This window comes from Ustilaginoidea virens, chromosome 1 (genome assembly GCF_000687475.1).
Source record: "Ustilaginoidea virens chromosome 1, complete sequence".
NCBI lineage: Eukaryota > Fungi > Ascomycota > Sordariomycetes > Hypocreales > Clavicipitaceae > Ustilaginoidea > Ustilaginoidea virens.
Window position 1 is genome coordinate 2,050,839 of NC_057316.1, and position 23,084 is coordinate 2,073,922.

A 23,084-nucleotide genomic window follows, 5' to 3' on the forward strand; every position below is an offset into this window, starting at 1 on the left:
AGGTCTTAGATTGATAAATGTCCGACCAGGATACTTTGGGTATCTCTGGGCAGAGCTTCCTCAAGGCCAGGAGGTAGTATTGACTGTAGCTGGACAGTGCTCCCTGCTGGCCCCTGGGAGAGGCTGGTGGTACATACATACATACGTCGCCTCGTAAGGAAGCAGCTGGTTACCACCTGTTGACCCAACCACCAAGACCCCAGCCGTTTAGAGACCCTTGCTGGCACCAAGCTCGTATCTACATTAGGTCTGGTAGGTGGTTGACCTCTGACAAAGCGGCTTCAGCAGTAGGCCACCAGCCCTTTCGTATTTAGTCTTCTTATCAAACTACTGTATGTAGCAGCACTTCAAAGACCAAGCAGCCAAAGATTGCCATCTTCACCTTGATTTTGGCAATTTCTCTTTCCTCCTTTTCACCCACCAACCAAGAATCAAGGAAGGCTCCACAGCGCAAGACAGACGCTTCAGATTCTTTGCTCCATCTGAACTCCAACCACCGAGCCAAGCCGGCCCGTTGGAAGGCTGTCTGGCCCGTTGGAAGGCTGTCTGGCCCGTTGGAAGGCTGTCTGGCCCGTTGGAAGGCTGTCTGGCCCGTTGGAAGGCTGTCTGGCCCGTTGGAAGGCTGTCTGGCCCGTTGGAAGCTGTCTGGTCTGGTCTGGAAGCTCGAGGCTGTCCTGTCCACTTCACTTGCACCAGACTCACCATGACCTCTCCATGCACACTATTCTTCCTTATGCCCCCCTCGCTTCTAGCGCTTGTCTCGCACGCCTTCGCCGCCAACAGCCAGCCCTTCCCGATAGCCATCAAACGGCAACTACCCGACGCCAACGAAAAAATCCTCGCCCAGCATTTGGCTTTTGCGCCCCTCCTGCAACCTGCATCCGTCATCCTCCGAGATCCACGTCTTCAGCATCAGCATCAACATCAACGTGGCGGCCAAGATGAACCAGAGAGTGGCGTCAGTCGATTTTGCCCAGCCTTTGCGCAACACATCGGCGAAGCTGGAACATTTCCAGCACTGGCGCTGCCAAGGGCGGCGGCAGCCCAAGCCCTACGCCTGTTCCAGAACAGAGCAGCCTGTCCCTCGGGCATGAATAGCTGCGGGGACTCGGGCTCACCAAACAAGTGCTGTCCGCAAGGAACGTATTGCGCCGCCGTGCCTGACACTGACGTGGGTCACGTCGCATGCTGCCCCAATGGATCGACGTGTGGCGGCGGCGTGGGAACCTGCCCGCCAGATGCTACTAGCTGTCCCGCGGCTCTTGGCGGCGGCTGCTGCATACCTGGATTTGTGTGCCAAGGCGTCGGGTGTAAGAAGCAAAGATGATCATCAGGCCCCAGCGTGCAGATGCAAGATGCTAACCATGCTTTTGCAGGCGTCCCTAGTGCTTCGGCAAACCCGACGACACCAAGTCGAGCAAGTCCGTCTCAAGAAACGGTTACATCAACAAAGACAACATTTGTGGGTGGCAATCCAACCACAGTCGTCGTCACCGTAACCAGGACGGCCTTGCCAGATGTCACAACGCGGACCACTACCCAAGTAGTTACACCTACCAGCACCGAGATTGACACCATCACAACTACCGGCAGCGGTACTGCTGCTGCTACTGCTACTGGCAACCCCCCATGGCGGCCAACTGGCCCGCCCGAGACTCCTTCAGCCCCTGACAGCATGCCGCCTACGCAGACGGGCTGCCCGACAGGTTTCTATGGTTGCCTTGCCACTCATGGCGGAGGTTGTTGCCGTACAGATCGAGACTGTCGGACCTATTCGTGTCCGGCTCCATCATCAACGACCGTCATCTCTGATGGAGTTACAATCGTTATTCCGGCTACTACAGACATGCCAACCTCTACAGAAAGCGCCGCATGCGCCAACGGGTGGTTCATGTGCGGCGCGGATGCTGGACCTTTGGCGGGTTGTTGTCCCTCCGGATATCAGTGCGGCACAGCAAGCTGCTTCACGGCTGGAGCTACCGAGACTGGTAAAGTGCAGAAACAAGCTCCCCACCAGTCATCATGTTCAAAAAGGGTTGAAAAGCTCTGGAATGTGTCGTGGAGCTTAGCTGGTACGATTTTCCTCGTGAGCATCATGACCATCTAGTAGTGTAAGATGCTGGCACTGCCTGCTTCCTGTTTCACCATCAAACGGCAAACATTTAATGCCAGTGTACAAGAACTCTCTAGTAGCTTGACATATCCCACGAACTCTTGAGCAAGTAAATAGAAACTCTTCACGCAAATAAATTTGACATTTGAATCAGCCCTTGACAGATGCATTATCCCGGAACTTATCGACTATAGGGGAAAACCAGCAGGCTACAAGAATTGCCTCCTTTTCTAGGCAACTGGCGAGTGACCAAGTCATCTTGCCAAGCCAAGGTGCCGGCGCTTCAAAGTGTCGTGTCAACTTGGGTCAGGTACCTGCCTAGCAGCCTCTGGTTTAGGAAAGAGGCGGCGTGGAGGGTAAGAAGGCCATTGCCATTGTGAGGGTAAGCGAAGCTCTTTCCCAGGTTCCAAGGAGAAGGAGCTGACGATGGAACCTCGAGCATAAACTTTCTGTCACTGGCAATCCGCAATTGAATTCTTTTCTTCCTTTCCCCCTCGTCTTCTTCTTCTTCTTCATCATCATCATCATCATTTTCATCTTCATCATCACATCGTCCCAGGCATTCGTCTTGACTTGTTTCATCTTGCTCATCATTGCTGCATCTCTTCTTCAAACAGCTGATACGTGCATTCCCTTCCCCAGCTCTCACCATGAATTGCGCTTGCAAGCTCCTCGTGGTTTTGGCCGCCTTCTTGCTGCCTGTCTCGTCCTCTCACAAGGTCGCTGTAGCCGGTCCCGATGACAGTAACGGCGACCTAAACGTGGCCAAGGTTTGCTACCCCGATGTTTATGGTGACGCAGTTGTCCCCCCTTGCGTGGAAATTACCAGGATCGAAGAGGCCTGTCAACCCCATGGTGACGAGCCCATCGACTACCAAGGCCATGCTCAATGCATGTGCAGCGGCAGCTTCTTTATGGATTGGCGTGGATGCCAGGATTGTCTTTTCATTCACGGCTTCCGTAGCGCCCGCGATTATGCCTACTGGGAGCAAGTCCTTGCCGTTGCCTCGAGCTCTCTGTGCCATGCAACACCTACCGCCGCATTTCAGGACATCTTTGCTTCCGTCCAAGCAGACATCAATCAGGCTCCCCCCGTGACCACCGGCGACCCTCAGTCCTCGGATGAGTTTCCGAGCGAAACAGAAGTGAGCCTGTACTATTCGGCTACCGCCCCTCAAGGCCCTGGAGTCGTTAATGGGGCTGCTGCCACGGTCACAAGCCCTTCTCAGCCAATTGCTGGCAACTCGACATCTTCCGAGTCTATCACCAGCAGTGGCAGTACTGTCGAGACAACTAGCACCGTGTCCAACACGGCAAGCACCACGCGGTCTGCCTCTCCTTCCTCGACTGGCGGAGCGCCTGCTCATGGACCTGGCCAGGCTTTGGCTGCTGTTGCTGGGGCTGCTTTGATTGTGGCTTTGTAAGTGTAAGAAGGAAGGGTTGAGATGTTGACATGAGGGAGATGTTGGATTGTAACGAGAGGTGGTCTGGTGCACCAATGAGGGAATGAGAAGGGTATAAATAAGGCTTGCTTACGAATAATGCTCTTTTTTTTTTTCCCAAGAATGAATCATTATGCCTTTTACGTTTCGTGGTGACGATTTGCGATCAATTGGCCCGGTCCCCGGTCGGTGCATGAAGCAACCTGCACCCTGTTCCGTTTAATCCCGACGACTTGACTGCATGACGGGATAGCATTGAGTGCATTCCTGCAGGATGCGAAGAAACGTGGTTTGCATTGACACAAATTGCTACCTTGCTTACTATGCGGGTGGTAGACACCACGAGGCGGACATGAACAGACATGAAACAAGGTGCATCATGCAAGGGGATGCCCGAGACTTGACTTTGTTTTCCAGAGCGGATGTAGCCTAATCGGGCTATATTTTCGTCCCGTCATTATCATTAAACATCAACTTCTCAACCTGAGCGTTGCAGCGCAGAGCATCCTCCTGGTCTTACTCAGGCATGTGCTTGAACGGCTTGGCCAAGTTCTCCTGGCAAAAGGGCAATTTCCCAACGGTCCAGATCTCGGTGTCCTACGGGAGCAAGGTCAATCAATATTTCGCGCCAGCAGCAGCAGCCGCCGCCGCCGCTCGGTGCAGTGCCCACAAAAAGCAGCAGGGGGGGAGGTCTGGTGCGAGAGGGAGGGGCCCACGGGCACATACAGGCTTCAGATGCTTCTTGATGTCGGCGTCCAGCGTGCCGGCCTTGATGGCGATGATGTCGGGAGCAGCGTCGGGATCGTGGGCGATGGGCGAGCCGCACTCGGAGCAGAAGAGGCGGTGGACGGGGTTGCCGGACGAGCCTGTGCCAGTCCATTTCTTGATGGGGCCGCGGACGGTGAGCTTGTCTTTGGGCACGACGGCGACGAGAGCTGCAGGGGTGGGTTTGTTTTAGCACCAGCGGAGGCGAAGGTTGGGGGGGAGGGAAGAGGCATTCGTACAGTAGGTGGAGCCGGTTTGGCGTTGGCAGTCGTCGCAGTGGTCGTAGCCGGTGAGGATGGGGGCGTCGACGTCGACGCTGTAGGTGACGGCGTTGCAGAGGCAGTGTCCCGTGAGAGGCATATTGGTTGGTTTAGGGAGACGAGCTGGTGTGACTTTGGGGGGATGGAAAGGGGGGATGGAAAGGGGGGGAATGAGAAACAGATGGTGGTTGGAGAGCGACGGAGGAGGTGTGAAGCCTCGGTTTTTGTCTGGTGCGGCGGAGAAAACAAGTCCGAGGTTTGGGTGCGTCTGAGGGAGCTGCCAAGGCGAGGCAAGCATAGGTCCATGATAACGTAGAGGCAGGTAGGTGGTACCTTGGGTATATAGGAGGTAAGTGGTGAAATGGGGTCCTGGTCAGCAGCTTGTGATCGATGCTCTGGAGGCAGGCAGTCTAGTCTTGAGTCAACTGGGACCTTCCCTTGTGCCGTACAAGTGACCTCCAAGTCAGGACCAGGACAGGTTTGGGCGTCTGGCCGGCAGCAAGCCAAAAAGAGCGGGATTGTTTGTGCCCCCTGCGCCCTTCCCGCTGCTGCTGCTGCTACGCGAGCTGCATATGAATCCGGCCATTACAAGCTCCTCGCACGCATCAAGGATTGAAGCAGTTGGCATTGGCCAGGACCACGGATTGGGACTGTTTGCCCATTCGGTATCCCGTCATTGTCAACGGCGTTCGGCGTCGTGGCGGCTGCAGCTGAGGTTGCTTCCCTCAACTTGCTTGAAATCTATCGACTGGGGGCTTGCTCAGGCAGGACAGACCCTGCCCGAGCAACAGAACCTGCGGCAGGCTGCAAAACTCCAAAGCGTTGCTCTCGACATGTCAAGCAGTCCCGATCGCTTGGCTCAGCGCTGCCACCGATGCCCAGGCAATGCTGATCCGGAGAGCAGCGATGCAGAGGCCCAGAAGAGCTGTGCTGCCCATCAAATATCTGTCGGCAAGAAATAACCGCAGCAGGGCAGAACGATACGAGGCCTTGAGCCGGGGTCCCGCACGTTCCAGCATGTATGCGTCCATGGGCGAAATGCCAAGATGTCGGATGTCGACCAAGGGTGAAGCAGTAATACCATCGGCCGACGTCGACGCCGTCGGGATCGCGGCCGGACGCCGTCGCAGAACTCGTATTGTCTCGAAGCAAAGGCGATCCATTGCTGTACGCGCGACTGGGGTCGGGGATCCTCGCTCCGGAAAAATGTCTGGCAGGAGGTGCGGCTCATCGACCCATAGGGTTCCGTAGCGCGTGAGCTCCGTATGTATTCCCTCAAGGTCGTGCGCGTAATGAACAAACCGAGAGTAGAAGAGGGGGGTGAGCACGGTTAGTTCCAGGGCCTGGGTCTCTCTCGACCGCTCCTCCTGAGCCAAGGCCGAGCGCATCTCCTCTGCAGCTGAAGTGCCACCGCTGGGGGTGTACTTGACCAGCAAGCGCGCTGGCGACTTACTGACGAGATGTCTCAGGTAGCTTCGGAATGCCAGCTCGAGATCGCGTTCAATGTCGTTGGCGCGCCTACCGAGGCTCTCTTTCAGCGGTTCCGGTCGGTACCAAACATGAAGACGCCTTTGGAAAAACAAAGCAGCGGCTTCTCTGAGAATGCGCGGAAACGTAGCGAATCCAATCCAGGACCAGCTCAACAGAAACCGGGCCTTGGACAAGATGCCCAAGGAGCCGACTTGGACAGCCGTGCCTTCCGAAAACAGCCGAGCCACGAGCTTGGCGTTTCCTTTGGAGGAGCGCAAGTTGATGGTGACATCAATTCCTTGGAATCCTTCCATGCCAGGGCCAAGGGGATCTCTGGCGAGCAAAGAATAGGAGCCTTTGCGTGAATTGAACGGCGAGACGTGAAAATCCTTGGGCCATGACCCTGTGACGCGAGACGACGGCAAAGACTTGCGAGTCGGCCCGCCGAGAACCTCGGCTTCAGCAGAAAAGTCGCGAAGAACAAGGTACGGGCGTCTTTCGTCAAAAGTGTTGTTTACTTCCAATATTACGGCCGACAGTATCTTCTCCGAGGAATACAGGTACCAGAAAGAAACCGGATTGAAGTGATAACCCAGGAATCTCGCCGCAGTGACCAAGTAGGCATGAGGGTAGTCGCACGGGTCAATATCCTTGGACAGCATCAGCATTCAAATCCAAGACCAAGCTCCAGGCAGCCGGGTGTTTTTACCTGAGATTTGAGATAGGCATCCAACTTGCCTCGCAGCCCACCATCATCATCACCTCGCTGCAAGTAATCAGAAGCGTTAACGTTGTACCAGCCCCCGCGAAAAAGCATGGACAAGAGTTTCCCCGGCCGAGCTGATTTATCGTCAACCGACAACATCCGATTGAAAGTGCCCGAGCTACCTACTGGCACTCCGACAGCCAGGTACGAATATCCAAAAGAATGCTTTTTGGGGAATGTCCGAGAGTGCGTTGTTTTGCACGGTAGGAGGTAAGGCTGGGCTGGCCCTCCCCACCTGGCGTCTGTCCTGTCAAGCATCGAAAGCAGCAGGTAACTCGTTCCGATTGCCGCAGGGACAGGGATCAATTTGGGCATTGCGTTCCAAAGACGAGCAAGAAGGAAGGAAAGCGCGTGGGGGAAGCGCTGTGACATAAAGAGAGCGGCGAAAACCACGTCTAGGGTGCTTCCTAAGAGGATATAGTACAGCGAGGCGAAAACGAGAGTTAGGGAGACATGAGGGCCATTGATGATGAAGCGGACCATGCCGTCGTCGATAACTGCCGCCATGGTGAATATTGGCCTTGGTCCATGGTACGAGATGAACGAGACCGGAGGGGCAGGTTCCCGAACAAAAGTCTAGAGGGCTTTGGCTGCAGCAGGCGAGGTCAGGCGGGGGACTCTGTAGATGAGAGGTTGGGATGCTGACGACGTTTGTTCCCTGTGCCATCGAGGTGCTTCGAAGCTAGCCGCAGCCGCCGCAGCCGCCGCAGCCGCCGCTTGCAACGCCAACGCCCAGTTTGCTCTTGGGTCTGCTTGACCCAATCAACAATCAAGATTCGCTTTGCACGGCCTTCTGCCCCACTGTCGCTGACCTTAATATAAGACAAGTGAAGCCTGCCACAGCGACTTCACGAATTCGTCGCTTCTGGCAGTCTCTTTTCCCCCAATCCCCAATCGCAGGATGGATCAAAACGGTAGGCAAGCCGCTAATGAAGGGAACATTTTGTTTGTCTCTCCCAGCTCGGCATCGACGTCGAACACCTCCTCAAGATCAGCTTTCGGGACACAGCCAGCCTCGCTGTGCGCATGCCGCTGCACATGAGACCGGATCGACGTGCTGCGGATCGAGCTGCAAACTCTCCATACACTGGAGGCCAAGGGACTAGAGATGAATAGCTTTTCCTAGTCGCCAAGCTGACGCGGTCAACAGAACCTCACTATCGACAACGCTGTGGAGCGACCAAGTTGATAGACTTTGCTAGGCTCTTCCCTTCTTTTTTTTTCGAGGGGTTTGCGAAGAACAGACGCGTCCGAGTGGATGAGGGCGAGATGCCCGGGCTTTCGACGCAAGGACGGCATCGACCAGCGGGCACTTGTCAACGCGATGCTAGGCGCCGACGGGGATGACACGGCGTTAGAAGACCGCTCGAGCCGTGGACTTTTTGCACGCTTTACCTCGAGTCGCTCTTTAATAAGGGTATGCTTTCAGCAGGGACAAGCCGGGTGGAAGCGGCATTGTCACGAGGCTGTCGTGAAGGGGCCCACGTGAAGAGTCTGAGACGCCTCTGAGAACAAGAATAAATGGGCGAGAACTTTACGGGAGGCGTTTTGATTTCGAGGTGGAAGCGGATACGGGAACGCCATTAGAGGGTCAAGGGAATGAAGAGCCGGCCTCGGAGACTCTACTACGGCATCAGACTCCCATCATGGCCACCAAGCGTTCAGGAGTCCTCTCTCGCAAGTACTTGTCTTTTCTCCTTCCTCATCCTGACGCACTCTATTGTCTCAATCTCCCCTGCCGGCATTTTGCTACCGCTACCCGGGGATCACAGTTAAAGACGAAGAGCTGATGATTTGTGTCCTCGTCGGTCGATTGAAATGCAACCTTTTGATCAGCGCGACCGGGTGGGGGGTTTATAAGCGCAGAAACGAGAATATCGGCATGATATGTTGTCACGATCAGCGGCCGGCCCTCGGGCGACCCAATCCCGTCGAGGACGGACGTTGAGGAGGCTGGATAGGGACACCGTTCTGGCAGCAGGTGTATGTTATGGATGGTCTTGCTAACATGGCTGTTGCTCCTTGCAGTTCGTTTCCATGCCGACGGCGTCCATATCCTCGCGTAAAGCAGCACAATGATGAGGGGGGATGCTCAGAGGGTAGACGTCCAGATCGAAGCGCCCTGTGATGGTAAGAGCGAAGCTGGATTTTGCATTTCCAGGTGGTCCGTAGAGCAGGCATCCATGTCCTCTTGAAAGTGAATACCCCGACTAGAGTATCACATCCGGGTGGATGCCTCAGCTACCGGCATTTTTTAAATTCTTGGTTGGGCCCTTGGGGGCTTTTTGTAAACGCTGCGCGCAAAGACGTACATGGATACAGCGGCAATGCCGTCATTCCAGTGCTGGGCAAAACCCCGCTGACGCCAGGCTTGTTGCGGGCGTCTCTCTCCGCCTTGCCGTGCAGCACTCTGCTGCCCGCCACCGCCAATTCGTTACATACGTGTCTGGTCTTGGTACATACAAGTAATGTCTCCGTATCCTAGCCGTCAATGGGGGTCAACTCAACTGCTCCTTCCAGTCTCTAGCACCTTCTATGGCGGGCACCACCCCGGTATTGACCCTTTGACCCTTGCCACCCCACGAATTTCGAAAGGCTTTTTCTCGACCCCCCCGTCTAAGCCGTCCCGCCGGTTGACTCACCACTCCCTCATCAGTCCCAGCACACCAATCCGTTGCTCATGCGCTCGCTCATAAACTAGCTCCCCCTCCTCCTCCAATCAGTCAAATAGAAGCGACAGCAGATCCTCCCGTCTACTCCATCCTACGTGGTAGCAGCACTCGAAATCTCGTCAAAGGACTCATCCCCAAACGATTTCTCGCATACTTGCATCCACGCGCGACTTTCCCGCAACCAGCACCATGTCTGACTGGGATCAAGTCACCAAGATTGGGAGCAAGACCCGAGGCCCGGGAGCCTCATCGCGCGAGACTGTGATCCGTGGAAAGAGCGCGTTGAATGCTGCTGCTCGAACCGGCTCCGTCATCGCGACGGAGAAGAAATTCTCGACTGCCAACGCTGTACGCTACGATCCATGCCGCTTGATCCCCACCCGGCATTGTGCTTACCATTGTCTCTGTAGTCCGGAAGCGGCCCCGAGGGTCAGCGCCTGACCAAGGTCGACCGATCGGACGAAATCATCAAGCCCAACACTGTGGGTAAGGTGGTTGGAGAGGCTATCGCTTCTGCCAGACAAAAGATGGAACCCAAGATGACCCAAAAGGATCTCGCCAACCGATGCAACACCACGCAGGCCATAGTTGCCGACCTCGAGCGGGGGACCGGTGCTCCCAACCAGAAGATCCTGGGTGCGATGGAGGGCATCTTTGGAATCAAGTTGCGAGGCAGTGACATTGGAGCCCCCAAGTTTGCCAACAAGAAGAAGTAAGATGCAGCAACTATTCACGGGCGGTATGCGAGCCACAGACTTTTGACGAAAGGGCCGAAACATATAATTAAATGGGAGGCGCAAAAGTTTTTTCCGAAACCTTGAATGAGCGAAAAGATTTGGCTTACCGGGCTGTCGAAATATAAACTACAGAGGTGGTGAATCTGGGAGCCCATAGATGGGGCGGAGGAGTTTCAATCCCTTTTCTCCTTTATATTTTTTCCTTCTTTTCTTCTCTTTTTTTTTTTTTTTTCACGGGCCATGAATATATTCCACACCATGCCTTTGTTGTGCCTGGCTGGCTTTGTCTTCACTTTCGGCTCAGAATCCTTCATGAGTGACATGAGCCCCGTTTCACATCAAGCAGCTACCTGCGCGTGAGTGGCAGTTCATTGCGAGAGCTTTCTATCCACGGAATACACTTTGGGCAAAAGGGGGCAACGCTTGAGCCCGTCCATCACCTCGTTGCCATTGAGGCTTCTTCACCACGCCACGACATACCCCGGCAAATCACGATGACTTTACCCAGCGGACCTGGAGTTGCCCAGCACGGCAGCACGGTTTCGTCCTGCTTCCAGCCTCGCACCAAAACTGGCTGCCGCTCCGTCAAATCCATTGTTGCCTGGCTGGAGTCGTCGAGGAACCCGCCGTGGACCGCACCACGGGGCGCCGTCGCCAACCTCCCGCACGACCTATCCACGAGCTCCATCTCGTCCAGCCGCGGGCTGCAGCGCCGCAACCGCAGCGCCTCGGAAGCAAGCGACGTCGAAGAGGACTCGCTGACGTACCTCGGGTACAGGGAGTATTTCGGCGGCGCGCCCCTGGGCAGATGCTTGGACCGCCAGGACGACTCGCCACAGGCGAGCATGAGCGTACGGCACGGCCAGCAGGGAGGGTCAGAGCAAGAGCCGGCCACGAGGGATGGCGGCAGCTTGGGCGCGAAGCCGCCCTGCGCGGACGGGGGGCTCGACAGACGCGGCGCAGCTGGGGTGGTGCAGCGGGATCCGGGAGAATCGGCGGCGTTTTAGAGCAACGTTCGGTGCTACCTGGCAATCTCGGACGAGGAGCTGGAAACGGGGGCGGACGCCTCCAAGTCGGAGGACGGCGGCAGCTGCAGACGAGAACCCTCGTCGTTGGACAATATCGACGACTTTTTCAACCAAGTCGACGAGGTGGGCGGGCGTTGAACTCGAGGAGGCGCGCAGAGCTTTGGCGGTTACCCTGGCGGCAGAATTGGGATGAAGATATGGCTTGGACATGCAATGATTGGACTTGTTGTTATATATTAAAGGCCCGAAAACTCCAACACGTCTGGATCGGAGTGATCAAGCAGCCATAGGCCATGTTTCATGACAAGAGTAACTAGCCATGCGTGGATACGACGGCTTATTTCCACCGCTGTATTTCCCCTCAGCAGCCCGTGCGCCGTTCATTATGCTCATGAGAAACTCCAAAGACGCCTACGAAGAGACCTTTGGGCTATATTTCTTGGCCGCCTGGTCGAACAAGGCGCTCTTTTCCTCCAAATCAACCAGTAACCGGTGCTGAGGGTCCAGCTGTTTCAGAGAACTGGCAAGAGTAGCAGATTAGCACACGCGTCTGACGAGGGATTGCCTCCGGCGGAGAAGAGGGTGGAAGGGCGGCCGACACGCATGGGTAGGGAGGGGGCAGCATACTTCATGTACTGCGAGTCGTCGCCGCCACAGATGACCGTCAGAACCAGCAAGTTGGCGAGAGCGTCGACGGAGCCGGCATCCTTCTTCAAGGCCTCCTCCAAGGCGGACTGGGCCTCCTCGATGCGGCCCAGATGCAGCTCGCACACGGCTTGCGCGACGAGGCTCCGCACCGATGCCGTCGCGGGGGCCTGGGCGAGCTCCTCGAAGACGTAAAACGCCTGCTGGTACTTTTCACCGCCCTGTATTTTTTTTTCCCCCACGTTCGAGAACAGTCCAAGTCAGCTTGTCGGGCTCTTACTGCAGAGGTTCGTGTCTCCTGCCGGCCTGGACCGGGCGCACGTCACGGCGTCTTACCACTCTCAGCCCGACCCACGCTTCCGCGAGGTTGACGAGCAAGCTGTCCTGGGCCCATCTCTTGGCAGCCGCGACTTCCCTGACGGCGAGATCGGTCCTGTTCTGCTGCAGGTGAATCTGGACGATGAGCGCCACGGCCTCCACTACCCCCCCGGCGGGTGTCAGTCAGAAAAACGTTGCCGAGCGAGTCCGACGGGGTCTTGCTCCCGCGCGCACTCACGGCTTCCTTGGTGTCGCGACAGGAGCGCCAGAGCGTCGTCCGACTTGCCGGCGGCCTGGAGGACGGTCCCGCCGACGACCTGGACGGTGGGGTTGTCGGGCGCGGCGGCGGCCAGCCTGGCGACGGTCTGGAGCGCGGCGTCGGTCCTGCCGAGCGCGTGCTGGGCCAGGGCGCCGAGGACCTCGAGGTCGGGCTCGGGCTCGGGCGCGCCCTGGGTGTCGGCCAGGACGGCGGCAGCCTGGCCGAGGGCGATGCGGGCGCGCAGGACGAGGACGCGCGCGGCGAGGGCGTTGTCGGGCGAGAAGACGGACGTGTCGAAGTCGGCGACCTGCCGGTACTGGCCCTGGTGGAAGTGGTTGTGTATGTTGACCAGCTCGCCTTCTACGGAAAAGGGGTCCATGGTGGCAAGCGTGTCGATGAGGATGCTCGGGGCACGACGACGACGACGACGACGACGACGACGACGACGCTTGAACGCAGCAAGCTTGGATGGAGATGGGAGGACACCTTTGAAGTCGGCCCAGAAAAGTGGGTAACGTCTGGTGTCCAAAGGTACTTTGATCACCACGCTAGTTCGCGCCGTGGTATAAGTCCCGCTCGTGCCAGCCCAGAGAAGCGGGCCGGAACGGAAGTCTGGTATGTACCAGGTACCTAGGTAGATTAGGAAGTAGTTGATTTTTGGCAGGTAACGATGCCCTACAGGTACCTCCTCCTATTCAGTACGAGTCAACCAAAACCATCCAGCACTACAACCACTTCGAGCAAATGCAATACCACCAGTGTTGCGCCGAACCACGCTCTACACGGATGATTCTCAAAAATGCATCAGACTAAGTTGACGCCCAAAAATGCATCGTGTACGGACTTTTTGCGTAAAGCATTCCCGGCGTCCCTGTATTTCCCATCCAAATGGCCCACTTGACGCCCGGGAATTGAGGCACCAACAACCCGCCGCAGGCCCACTCCCGTCGCCGCCGCCCAATCACAACCACACGTTTACCCTAGTCTCCCACAAAAGCGAGAATCGCCAAAACCTCCCAAATTTCGCCCTCTGCCCTGGGCAACTCTGCATCACCAAAACACCCAAGCAACGACACCGCACAACGTCGTCAAGATGGTACGTCACCCCCTTGCCTCTAGCACCCCTTTGGACCCTTTGGACGCCGCCACGCGATGCCCAGCAGCAAGTGTATCCGACGAGAGCCCTCGAGTTCTATCTTCGCCGCCGTCGCACGATGACGAACAATACTTGCTCGTTTGCCGTGATTCATGATATCGGGGAGGACTTCTTTTTTTCGGCAACGGCGACCTGTCGACTTTGAGCGTTCCTGTTTCCGGTTGTGTCATACCGCAGGGGGTTGCGGCTGCTGTGCCTGCGCGGTCCGAAGGCAAAACTCGACTTTCAAGGGCATACTGAGCGGCTCTGGGCATCGTCAACGCGGGGGAGCAGCGTTGGGGGGAGGGAATGAATCACTTGCGCAGCTGCTGACGCGGCGTGCTCGCCGTCTCTAGGTCAACATTCCCAAGACCCGAAACACTTACTGCAAGGGCAAGGAGTGCCGCAAGCACACCCAGCACAAGGTCACCCAGTACAAGGCTGGCAAGGCCTCGCTGTTCGCCCAGGGTAAGCGCCGTTACGACAGAAAGCAGAGCGGTTACGGTGGTCAAACGAAGCCAGTTTTCCACAAAAAGGCCAAGACCACCAAGAAGGTCGTCCTGAGATTGGAGTGCGTCAAGTGCAAGACCAAGTGCCAGCTGGCCCTCAAGCGATGCAAGCACTTTGAGTTGGGGTATGTCTCTTTTTTTTCTTGTTTCTTGTTGCTATCTTTGTTTCCGCGCCGTTCGGCGGCTGTGATGAGAATCGGGGCGTGCTGACGTGACGACGTGCAGTGGCGACAAGAAGACAAAGGGTGCGGCTCTGGTGTTCTAAGTGCATTTTGTTTTCTCGTGGTTATCCTCGCGACCGTTTGGGGCATCATGGGACGCTGGCGAAAGGAGGTGACATGTGTTTGACTTTGGGGGAATGGTTCATGCGGATGGAATGAAATGGCCAAGCAAAAATGATGAAATAGAGCGCAACATGTTGCCTGCCGGAGACGCGATGAACAAACAGCGATCCGATTTCCGTGCAGTGTCCCGTGTTTCGACCTGGGAAATAGTTGACTTGTGTGTGTTTCACCGCCACCTCGAGCTGGTTTAATCTCAGCCGGTCGGACAAATCGAGCCGTGGTCGCAATCACATCCACATGCCCCCTAGGAGGCGAGTTTGCGATATATGCAGAACACCCATTCCCATTACAGCGCCATCGTCTCCCGCACGCGCACACCAAGCAAGACGGCCGGCCCCATCCCCAGCCGTGCTGCTTCTCGTACGGCCCCCCCTCCCCAGGGTCAGAATCCCTCGCCCAGCATGATGGTTCTTCCACCTCCATACCACAGGCTTCCGCTTCTGGCATCCAGTCCCCTCTCGTGTCCCACGACCCACTCGCCGACAAACCCTGCCTCCTTGTTGTCCCAGACCTCCCTCTCGAGCCACTCGTTCATGGCGTCAATGGCCTCGACAAACAGCCGCCTCTTCTCGGGGGTGTCGTGGTCTGCCTCGTCCAGGAAGCGCCCCAGGGTGATGTGCGCGCTCGGTACCTGGTAGCGCGAGGCGACCTGCACGCCCGCCCGGCGGACCATGTCGAAGACATCCCGCCGTAGATGGTGGTACGTGTACCCGTCGCCCTGGGTGATGCTCCCGGCCGGTGCGTCGGGGCTGGTCGGGGCGGGCGAGAGCGCCTCCTCCCCGGAAGAAGGCAGGAAGGACACGGCCAGGGCAGAGGTGTCGTACGAGACGAGGGGCTTGACAAGCCGCGCCCGGTGCAGGTGCGGGTGCGAGGTGATGCCGGGGATGGCGCCGCGTAGGGCATCGACCAGAGCGCCAATCTCCTCGGGCGTCTTGGAGAAAGCCACCTCGAGGGCCGTCATGTGCATCCTGTGCGTGGGCATCAACCACATACCCGGGGCGGCCTTCCTCAAGAGCTCCTGCAACCTGGCCGCCAGGCGGACAATGTGGTCGGGGGGCCGGGCCCAAAAGACGAAGCAGTTTCGCTCGTCCCTGAAGCCCGGCTGGATGTGCGGACGCTCCAGCCTCAGGATTGCCTGGTCGATGGAGAGGCCCTGGAAGTCGGCGGCGAGGAACCTGGCCTTTTGCTGGGCGTTTCGGCTGGTTCGGTGGGCCGAGTAGAGCCGCTGGATTTCTTGCTGGGGCACTGGTCAGCTGCGGGACATGGTTTACCACTGGGATTAAATCTTTATCATCATCATCATCATCATCATCATCGCAATTGTTCTTGTTTCGTGTTTTGGTCTCTTTTCGCCGATGGCAGCCCAGAGGCATGGCAGCCCGGGCACGTGGATGAGGTGGCCTCTACTCACAGGGTCATGGTGGCAAGCATCGATCAAGGCCGAGTAGGGATTCTCGCCCGGCTGGAGGGTAGCGCCCGAGAGGTCCTCCAGCTTGTTGCTGGCATCCGCTGCCGACATGGACATGACGAGGGTTGGCGTGGGTTGGATGGGGGCCGCTGATGTGCGAGACGGCCGAGAAGGTGGAGACGTCGAGGCCCAGCGCAGGGCCCGACGATGGGAGAGAGCGGGCTGATTGAGAGAGGTACCGGCCTGGTTAAAGGGGAGATGACACAGACGCAGCCGCGGGTGACGAGTTGATTTTATTCGATTCAGCGGTACAGAGCAAGGAGTGCGGAGTAAGGGCCCCTATAGGTGCCGAGGTCGGCAACATGAGGAGGATGCGCAGGGTAAGAAACGCGATTTTCCCCGAGTCGCCCGGTCGCACCTGCCAAAGCGCTGCTCTTGCAGGCCTTGGCCAAGAAACATACCAAAAGCCGTCTCCCTCATCGCAGACTCATCATCATCATCATCAGCATCATCAGCATCATCATCCATCCATCCATCCACGCCCGTCCCGAGCCCTCCGTCACAGCTTTGACACGCCCTGCCGTGCACCGTGATCCCCCGCGACCTCGACGCCCTCCACCTCGACGCCCTCCACCTCAACCACCTGGCAGTCCTCGTCCGCCTCGCCGCTCGCAAACTGCGACACCACAAAGTCCAGCGTCGTGCCGGCCGCCCCCAGCGCCACCATGGGCGCGTGCCACGTGCCCGCGCCGTACGTCACGGCCTGCGCGTCCGTCGCGACAAAGGCCCGCAGGCGCGGCAGGTCCGGCAGCCCCCGGCCCGGCAGGCCGCCCCCCGCCGGCGGCGCCGGGAACCGCTCGTCCAGCTCGCCGGCGGGCAGGCTCGGCGCCACCACGACCAGGTACGCCCGCGCCGAGGACCGGACGGGCGCAAAGGTCTGCGTCGTGAACGGGTGCCTCTCCAGGACGCGCAGCGGGCAGGCGGCGCGGGGCGCTCGCGCCGCGCAGACAAACAGGCTGACGACGGGGGAGGCCGCGCGGCCGGGCGCCTGGGCGTAGAGGTTGCGGACGCGGCTGGCGTGGCGGTACTGGATGGCGGAGCCCTGGTTGGCGGCGACGGCGTTGGGGGGGAGGAGGGCCGCGGCGCCGGCCGGGGGCAGCGCGGACGGGTGCACGTCCGGTCGGGGGTTGTGGATGACGTCGCCAAAGGGGGAGAAGGCCTCTGCGGTGAGGGGGCGGGGGCGGATGCGCGAGCGATGGCGGAGCTGGATGGGGGGGAGAATGGGGGGTGGCATGACGGGGGAGGAGGCCGGAGGGTGAGGGCGACAAGGAACGGCGGCGGTGGTGGTGGTGGTGGTGGATGATGCGAGGAGGAGGAGGAGGAGGAACGCCATGGCGGGTTGGTGTTGAGCTGCGGTGCGGGTTGCGAAAGCGGCGGCGTCCGAGGTGAAACAGTGGGAGCATCACGACGCACGGCGGACGGATTGGCTCATCACGGCACCTGCATCGCCGGTTCTCCTTTCCTCCATCTCTACTTTACACGGCAGACGCTGCGTCACTGCTGCAGTTTCCCAACCGGCCGTCGCCCAAACCAAACCAAACCAAACCAAACCTCGGCAGCATCACGGGCAGAAGAACCCCTTGCTCCTCAGCGTGATGGCATAGTCCTCGGACTCGTGCTTCTCCCCCCCCCCTCCCACCATTTCCAACGCCAAGCTTTGAAACCCCAAAACAGGGGAAAAAAAGAAAAGAAAAAAAAGAAATAAAAAACCGATACACGGCAAGAAGTAACCACATCTAAACGTCTAAACGCATGCGCGCGAGTCCTGCCATTCACGGCCTGCATGCGCGCAGCCTGCACGCTGTCCCTTGTCAGCAAGAAAGGGAGATTAGCAAAACCAAGCAAAAAGAGAGAAAAAAAAAATGATACAGAGACGTTGGGCTACCCCCCAGCCGTGCGGGGGGGGGGGGGGGGGGGGCAGCGGCTGTCTGTCTACGTAAACTCCCTGGGCTTCTGAGCACTCCCCAGCTGGGGCTCGTCCTCGTAGTCCTTGTCGCCGCCGCTCCTCCACGGCGAGTTGCCAGGCGACGATGACGATGACGGTGCCGCAGGCTGTAGGCCGACGTGTTGCGAGGCCGACTCGTACCCCGGCGGAGCGTCGCCGGCGCCGTAGCCGCTCGTGCCCGCCTGCTGCCGCCACGGCGGAGGCTGCTGCGTGCCCAGGGGCTGGAACTGCCGCTTTCGATCGAAAAACCTGGTTCGGTTGTACATGAAGAACAGGGCGACGGCGCAGACAAGAACGAGCAGGCCCGCGAGGGCGACGGCGTATCTTTGGTTTCGGGCAAAGGAAAACCCGCTGAGGGAAGAAGACGCGCAGGCGCGCCAAAAAACCAGTCAGTTTAAAGAATGCGAAGAAAAAAAAAAACAGCTCGAGGAAAGCACGATTTCAGTAAGGGGAAGGGCCGTACAAGAAGGAGTTGAGGACGGCGAGGAGCAGGATCAGCCGGCCGAGCCACAGGTGGATTCTGCCAAAACGGGTGGGAGCGCGTGTCTTCTGGTACTCCAGGTGGTGCTTGACGCCCAAGGCGACCTGGGCGAGAACAAAGGCCACGACGATGTAGCCAATGATCTGGTGGTAGTGCTTGAAACCCCGAGACTGCTTCCCGTTAGCGACATGCACGCCGGGCGTTGGACGGCCGCTCGGCCCCCTTCAGCCTTGGGTGTGGGCTCGCGGCAGCTCACCCTGTTATAATGGAAGCTGGTCAAGACGCCCAGGGCCAGACCGGACAGCACGCCCAGGGTGGCAAACAGCTGGTTCACGGCATGCCACTTGGCCCAGCCGCAGGCGCGCAGCAAAAAGACGCCAAAGTTCATCATGCCGACGATGAAGAAGATCATAAAGGTGCCGTGCAGGGTGGCCTTGTAGTCGGACCGGCGGCGGCGGTACCACACGAGGGCGGTGGACTCGTTCTGCGAGTCGCGGTCCAGGACGGGGGCGTCGGCGGCGCCCTGGGTCCTGCCCATGTCGATGGTGAAGACGCCGTACTCGCCGTGGAACTTGAGGGGCGCGTTGCGGTCGTTGCTGCGCAGCGGCTCGGCCGGGCCGACGGCGAAGATGCCGTTCTGGTTCGGGGACGAGACGTCGAGCCAGCCGCCGTTGGTGTTGCCCTTGTTCCAGGAGCGGCAGTGCGAGGTGCACATGGCGGTGAAGATCATGTGGTCGTCGACGACGCCCGTGTTGTTGGGGATGACGGTGTACTCCATCTCGTCCCAGTAGGTGGGCTCGGTGTTGTCGTAGGCCAGGCGCGGCGAGAAGGTGACGCTGGCGCCGTCCTCGCCCTGGTAGATGATGAGGTACAGCGCGCCCTTCATGTCGTTGCTGCCCAGGCCGACGGCGCCCCACGAGTACCGGTTGGGCACGCGGATGCTGAAGAAGGTGGCCTCGGGGTACTGGTGGTCCGGCGTCTGGGGCACCGTGAAGGCGAAGGCGACGTGGTTGTCGGGCGAGATGAAGGTCGACTGTCCGGGGGGGTTGGCGTCGTCGGCGCCGACGGCCGCCGGGCCTGGCTGCGGCGTCAGCATCCGTAAAGCATCCCGCTCAGCATCCCGTACAGCATCCCGTTCAGCAGTTCAGCATCCCGTTCAGCAGTTCAGCATCCCGTTCAGCAGTTCAGCATCCCGTTCAGCATCCCGTACAGCATCCCGTTCAGCAGTTCAGCATCCCGTTCAGCATCTCGTCCACTTGTTGATCCGGTTCGTGTGTGGTTCGCCTTCATTTGCAATCTCCCGCCGACGCAAGGGGGCCGCCGCACCGGGCCTTTGCGTGACCAACGTCGCCGAGTCGGCGGCCGCCCCATGAAATCGAGTAGGGGAGGCAGACATCAAGGCCTGGCACAAAGGGGGGGGGAAAAGGCCAGCTTTTGCGTACCTGTGACGGCCAGGGCCGCGGCCGCACGCCAGAGAAATCGCGGCAGCATGCTCAAAGGGACCTTTTTTTCCTTCCCTGTGTTTCGAGACAATCGGCGAGCAAGTTTGTCGGTTGTCGGTTGTCGGGGGGCAGCTGGGTGCTGGGTGCTGGGTGCTGGTCGCTGCTGCGAGGTTGGAGGAAGGGCAAACCAGACAAGACCGGGGGAGGGGGGGGGGGGGGGGGCGGGTTCTCACGGCGGCCCCAGCCAGGCTCTGGCGCCATGCCCTGAATTGGCTTGGGCGCGTGGCGCGTCTCGTGGCTATTTTCGGGTGGCCAAGGCCAAGGAGGGCGCCCGCCCAGCCCTCAACAACAAGAGGTTAGCCTAGCCGCACGTGTTTCATGTCGACGATGACATAACCAGCCAGCGGCAGACGGCGGCAGACACAGGCCGGACGACGCTGTGATGGGCTGGCTGGCTGGCTGGCTGGCTGCCCGCCCTGCCTGCCTGCCTGTCAAGTGGGTCCGGTCCGCATCGTCGTGCGCCGTCATGCACCCCGTCCTGCAAGAACCAGGCGCCAGAACGAGAACGCCAGCCTGGCAGCTTATTAGGGATGCGGCAATGGGTTGGAATGCGGACTCGCGGCTTCTGAGCTGTCGCCGCCTTCTTCCCGGAATCATCAATGTGTGCCATTCCGCCCCCTCCTGAGCCCCGTCACCTTTCGCCCAATGCCTCGGATCAACACCTCCGTCCGACCTTGTTCCCCCAAGCAAGCTTCACCAACGGGACTCATGAAGAGAACCGCCCAAGCCTGCCTGCACTGTGCTGCACAGCGTCATGGCGCTTGCGTGAGCGTAACCGGCCTGCGGTGGTGACTGCTGTTGCCCGAGCACCACCAAGGCCCTTGACGACCTCAAACGTCGTCGACATCAAAGTCACTTACCATCAATGCATTCCAACCCCCCAACGCAACCGTCACCCCCTGCGCTCACGCCAGTCCGTTGAATTTCAACTGCGCCTGTTGAGCCTCGCCGACGTTGATGTAGTCGAGCTGCACGCCCGCAAGTCAGCACCCAACCTAGTCTCGTCTCACTCCCAACTGTCGACTGTCGACTGTGAATCCCCCCCCCGGATAAAACGCACCAGAATGACGTTGGGCCGAGGCTTGCCCTGGCTCTCGCACAAAACGACCTGCTTGGTGATGGAATCCAGCGAGTTGGTCGTCTTGGCATTCACCTGATCGGGAAACACGATGCCGCCAATCCTAACGTTGAGCATGTGGTTCACGATGCCCATCAGGCGCTGAGGATCCCCCCAAAAGGGCCGATCCACGCTGCACGTGGGGAACATCTTGTCCGTCACGCCGTACGGTGTTTCCCAGAAATAGTCAAACTCGCTGATGAGATAGTCGACCTCGGTTTGGTCCGTGAAGTAGTCTTTGCCTCCCCCCGCCCGAATCCCCCCGTTAGTTGCCTTGAATGGACACGGCATGATTTTGTTGATTGGAGAGGGCAGCACATGACGGCACGACGTACCCATAAAGACCACGAGCCGCGTCTGGGCATCAATCAGCTCCCGCAGAGTCGGCCATTGCCGCCGGGACAGCACGCCGCGCGGGCGAAACGCGTACCGCTTCAGACCCGTCCGCCCAAAGACGTCGTCGAACCGCCCGACGGGGATGGCGTCCTCGTTTGTGAGCAAGAGAGTCACCACGTCGCCGGGGTGGCCGTCCATCCAGGCGGCAATCTCGCCCAGGTAGCGCGCCAGCGGTCCCGAGTCCAGCTCCCAGCAGTACGTGTGGCACATCTCGATGGTGCCCCCCTTGTCGTGCGTCTGCGCCTGCAGGAAGCGCACGCCCAGGTTCAGCTGGTCCGTGACGGAGACGTACTGGTTGTGCGTGGGAGTCGGGCCTACGAACGCGCTGTTGTGGCTGCCGACAAACGTGACGTCCGAGTATCGCTTGCCGCAGAGCTCGCCGTGGCCGTTGCACGCGGCCAGCGATGAGGCGGCGAGGGGCAAGGCTCGCCAGAGCTTCTTCTTCTTTTTTTTTTTTTTTTTTTTTTTGCGCCCATGGAGCAAGCAAAAACGGGGTCAACGGGGGTCAATAAGGGGAGGGGTTTTTTTCGTATGCGTGCCGTTGGTTATCTTGGGGCATGCGGCTCTGGCTTCCGGGGGTTACAAACGGGAGCGGGTGCTGGCCGGGGATGGGACTCACCGAAGCCCATGGGACGGCGGGCCGCCATTCGCGGCCGAGCACGGCTTGGACGGCGAGCCTGCATGCTTCTCCCACGGCGGTCTGTAGATGGGCCAGCCCATCGATGCGATCCATGGCCCATGTGCGAGGCTAGTCGTGGTCCGGGGACGGGGGCAGCTTAACCCAGGGAGGAATGGGTTATTTGGCCAGATGACGATGACAAGCCGCGCGGGGGGAAGGGGGGGGAGGAAGCGGCCGACCAAGCTTTGTCGGGGGTTAAAACGACAAACCCGTGGGAAATGTGTCTGACGCACACGAGTCAAAGCAGCACCAGACACCAGCCGTCCAGTCGTGTCCGCTCCGGGTGGCTTGTTCCATGAGTCGATGACTCCAGAGTCCAGCGAGGGCAAATCTCAAGTCGCTGCAAAGACTGGCATCCTGGGTTGGGGGTGGGGTCCCGCCCCATCCCCACAAAAGACGGCAACGCGCTGGCAGCTGGCCAGGTACAGGTACACACGCACACACACACACACACCCATTACTAGGTACATATGACATTAAGCAAACTCGACGTCAGCAACTCGGCATCAGCAACTCGGCATCAACATTCAACCTGGTTGATGGCTGCAACAGCATGGAAAATTGGATCCGAGCTGCTTGTCGTGATAGTTCGAGGACAAGCCGGTGCTGCATACGGCTCGCATGGCTGCAAGTGTGTCCAACAGGCAAGTCCGCGCTCCGCATGTACTTCCTCATGTCGATATATACATGTATCTTGTATTGGGTACCTTGAGGCTTCAGGTTAGCTGTCAGGCCTGCCAGCTGCCAGTGGTCCATCTTATTCGCACACCGAAATGCTTGCAGCCGCGCCAGTCCGCCAGTCCGTCCAGAACTTGTGAGCTTGCTCTGGGCAAACCCGTCGACAGTCTGCACGTCCTTGTCCCGTTGCAAAGACGATAGACGCATATCGCCGTTCGATCAACGAGCTCGCCAAGTTACAATGCGAATGCTGGAATCTAAAGGCACAAGCCGGCCGTCTTGATGAACCGGCGTTGACGAGAGATTGTACTGCACTCTGGCGTGAAAAAGGGCATGTGGAATGACAAAATGCTAA

The 23,084-nt window shown here is 58.8% G+C and overlaps 12 protein-coding genes across 12 annotated transcripts; 5 read left to right on the forward strand and 7 right to left on the reverse strand.

The window, feature by feature from the left end:
* Positions 1 to 703: 703 nt before the first annotated feature.
* Positions 704 to 2,107, forward strand: UV8b_00330 (uncharacterized protein; the record flags this gene model as incomplete). The annotated part of the gene is made up of 2 exons (XM_043137828.1): positions 704 to 1,310; positions 1,377 to 2,107. 2 exons carry the CDS (start codon positions 704 to 706, stop codon positions 2,105 to 2,107), a joined length of 1,338 nt encoding a protein of 445 aa, XP_042993762.1.
* Positions 2,108 to 2,763: 656 nt separating this feature from the next.
* UV8b_00331 (uncharacterized protein) lies at positions 2,764 to 3,537 on the forward strand (the record flags this gene model as incomplete). Its single annotated transcript, XM_043137829.1, has 1 exon — positions 2,764 to 3,537. The coding sequence occupies one exon, from the start codon at positions 2,764 to 2,766 to the stop codon at positions 3,535 to 3,537; it is 774 nt and encodes a 257-aa protein (XP_042993763.1).
* A 534-nt stretch (positions 3,538 to 4,071) lies between these two features.
* On the reverse strand, positions 4,072 to 4,680 carry UV8b_00332 (uncharacterized protein; the record flags this gene model as incomplete). Its single annotated transcript, XM_043137830.1, has 3 exons — positions 4,072 to 4,152; positions 4,282 to 4,490; positions 4,560 to 4,680. 3 exons carry the CDS (start codon positions 4,678 to 4,680, stop codon positions 4,072 to 4,074), a joined length of 411 nt encoding a protein of 136 aa, XP_042993764.1.
* Positions 4,681 to 5,416: 736 nt separating this feature from the next.
* Positions 5,417 to 7,323, reverse strand: UV8b_00333 (uncharacterized protein; the record flags this gene model as incomplete). Its single annotated transcript, XM_043137831.1, has 2 exons — positions 5,417 to 6,700; positions 6,760 to 7,323. The coding sequence occupies 2 exons, from the start codon at positions 7,321 to 7,323 to the stop codon at positions 5,417 to 5,419; spliced, it is 1,848 nt and encodes a 615-aa protein (XP_042993765.1).
* Positions 7,324 to 9,677: 2,354 nt separating this feature from the next.
* Positions 9,678 to 10,204, forward strand: UV8b_00334 (uncharacterized protein; the record flags this gene model as incomplete). Its single annotated transcript, XM_043137832.1, has 2 exons — positions 9,678 to 9,836; positions 9,899 to 10,204. 2 exons carry the CDS (start codon positions 9,678 to 9,680, stop codon positions 10,202 to 10,204), a joined length of 465 nt encoding a protein of 154 aa, XP_042993766.1.
* Positions 10,205 to 10,719: 515 nt separating this feature from the next.
* On the forward strand, positions 10,720 to 11,391 carry UV8b_00335 (uncharacterized protein; the record flags this gene model as incomplete). The annotated part of the gene is made up of 2 exons (XM_043137833.1): positions 10,720 to 11,076; positions 11,233 to 11,391. 2 exons carry the CDS (start codon positions 10,720 to 10,722, stop codon positions 11,389 to 11,391), a joined length of 516 nt encoding a protein of 171 aa, XP_042993767.1.
* A 273-nt stretch (positions 11,392 to 11,664) lies between these two features.
* On the reverse strand, positions 11,665 to 12,854 carry UV8b_00336 (uncharacterized protein; the record flags this gene model as incomplete). Its single annotated transcript, XM_043137834.1, has 4 exons — positions 11,665 to 11,773; positions 11,881 to 12,119; positions 12,235 to 12,377; positions 12,455 to 12,854. The coding sequence occupies 4 exons, from the start codon at positions 12,852 to 12,854 to the stop codon at positions 11,665 to 11,667; spliced, it is 891 nt and encodes a 296-aa protein (XP_042993768.1).
* Positions 12,855 to 13,568: 714 nt separating this feature from the next.
* UV8b_00337 (uncharacterized protein) lies at positions 13,569 to 14,384 on the forward strand (the record flags this gene model as incomplete). The annotated part of the gene is made up of 3 exons (XM_043137835.1): positions 13,569 to 13,571; positions 13,967 to 14,244; positions 14,345 to 14,384. The coding sequence occupies 3 exons, from the start codon at positions 13,569 to 13,571 to the stop codon at positions 14,382 to 14,384; spliced, it is 321 nt and encodes a 106-aa protein (XP_042993769.1).
* Positions 14,385 to 14,845: 461 nt separating this feature from the next.
* On the reverse strand, positions 14,846 to 15,988 carry UV8b_00338 (uncharacterized protein; the record flags this gene model as incomplete). Its single annotated transcript, XM_043137836.1, has 2 exons — positions 14,846 to 15,700; positions 15,875 to 15,988. 2 exons carry the CDS (start codon positions 15,986 to 15,988, stop codon positions 14,846 to 14,848), a joined length of 969 nt encoding a protein of 322 aa, XP_042993770.1.
* A 442-nt stretch (positions 15,989 to 16,430) lies between these two features.
* Positions 16,431 to 17,264, reverse strand: UV8b_00339 (uncharacterized protein; the record flags this gene model as incomplete). The annotated part of the gene is made up of 1 exon (XM_043137837.1): positions 16,431 to 17,264. The coding sequence occupies one exon, from the start codon at positions 17,262 to 17,264 to the stop codon at positions 16,431 to 16,433; it is 834 nt and encodes a 277-aa protein (XP_042993771.1).
* Positions 17,265 to 17,863: 599 nt separating this feature from the next.
* Positions 17,864 to 19,848, reverse strand: UV8b_00340 (uncharacterized protein; the record flags this gene model as incomplete). The annotated part of the gene is made up of 4 exons (XM_043137838.1): positions 17,864 to 18,227; positions 18,340 to 18,527; positions 18,614 to 19,434; positions 19,800 to 19,848. 4 exons carry the CDS (start codon positions 19,846 to 19,848, stop codon positions 17,864 to 17,866), a joined length of 1,422 nt encoding a protein of 473 aa, XP_042993772.1.
* Positions 19,849 to 20,764: 916 nt separating this feature from the next.
* On the reverse strand, positions 20,765 to 22,105 carry UV8b_00341 (uncharacterized protein; the record flags this gene model as incomplete). Its single annotated transcript, XM_043137839.1, has 4 exons — positions 20,765 to 20,827; positions 20,920 to 21,212; positions 21,312 to 21,807; positions 21,992 to 22,105. The coding sequence occupies 4 exons, from the start codon at positions 22,103 to 22,105 to the stop codon at positions 20,765 to 20,767; spliced, it is 966 nt and encodes a 321-aa protein (XP_042993773.1).
* Between the last annotated feature and the right edge of the window lie 979 nt (positions 22,106 to 23,084).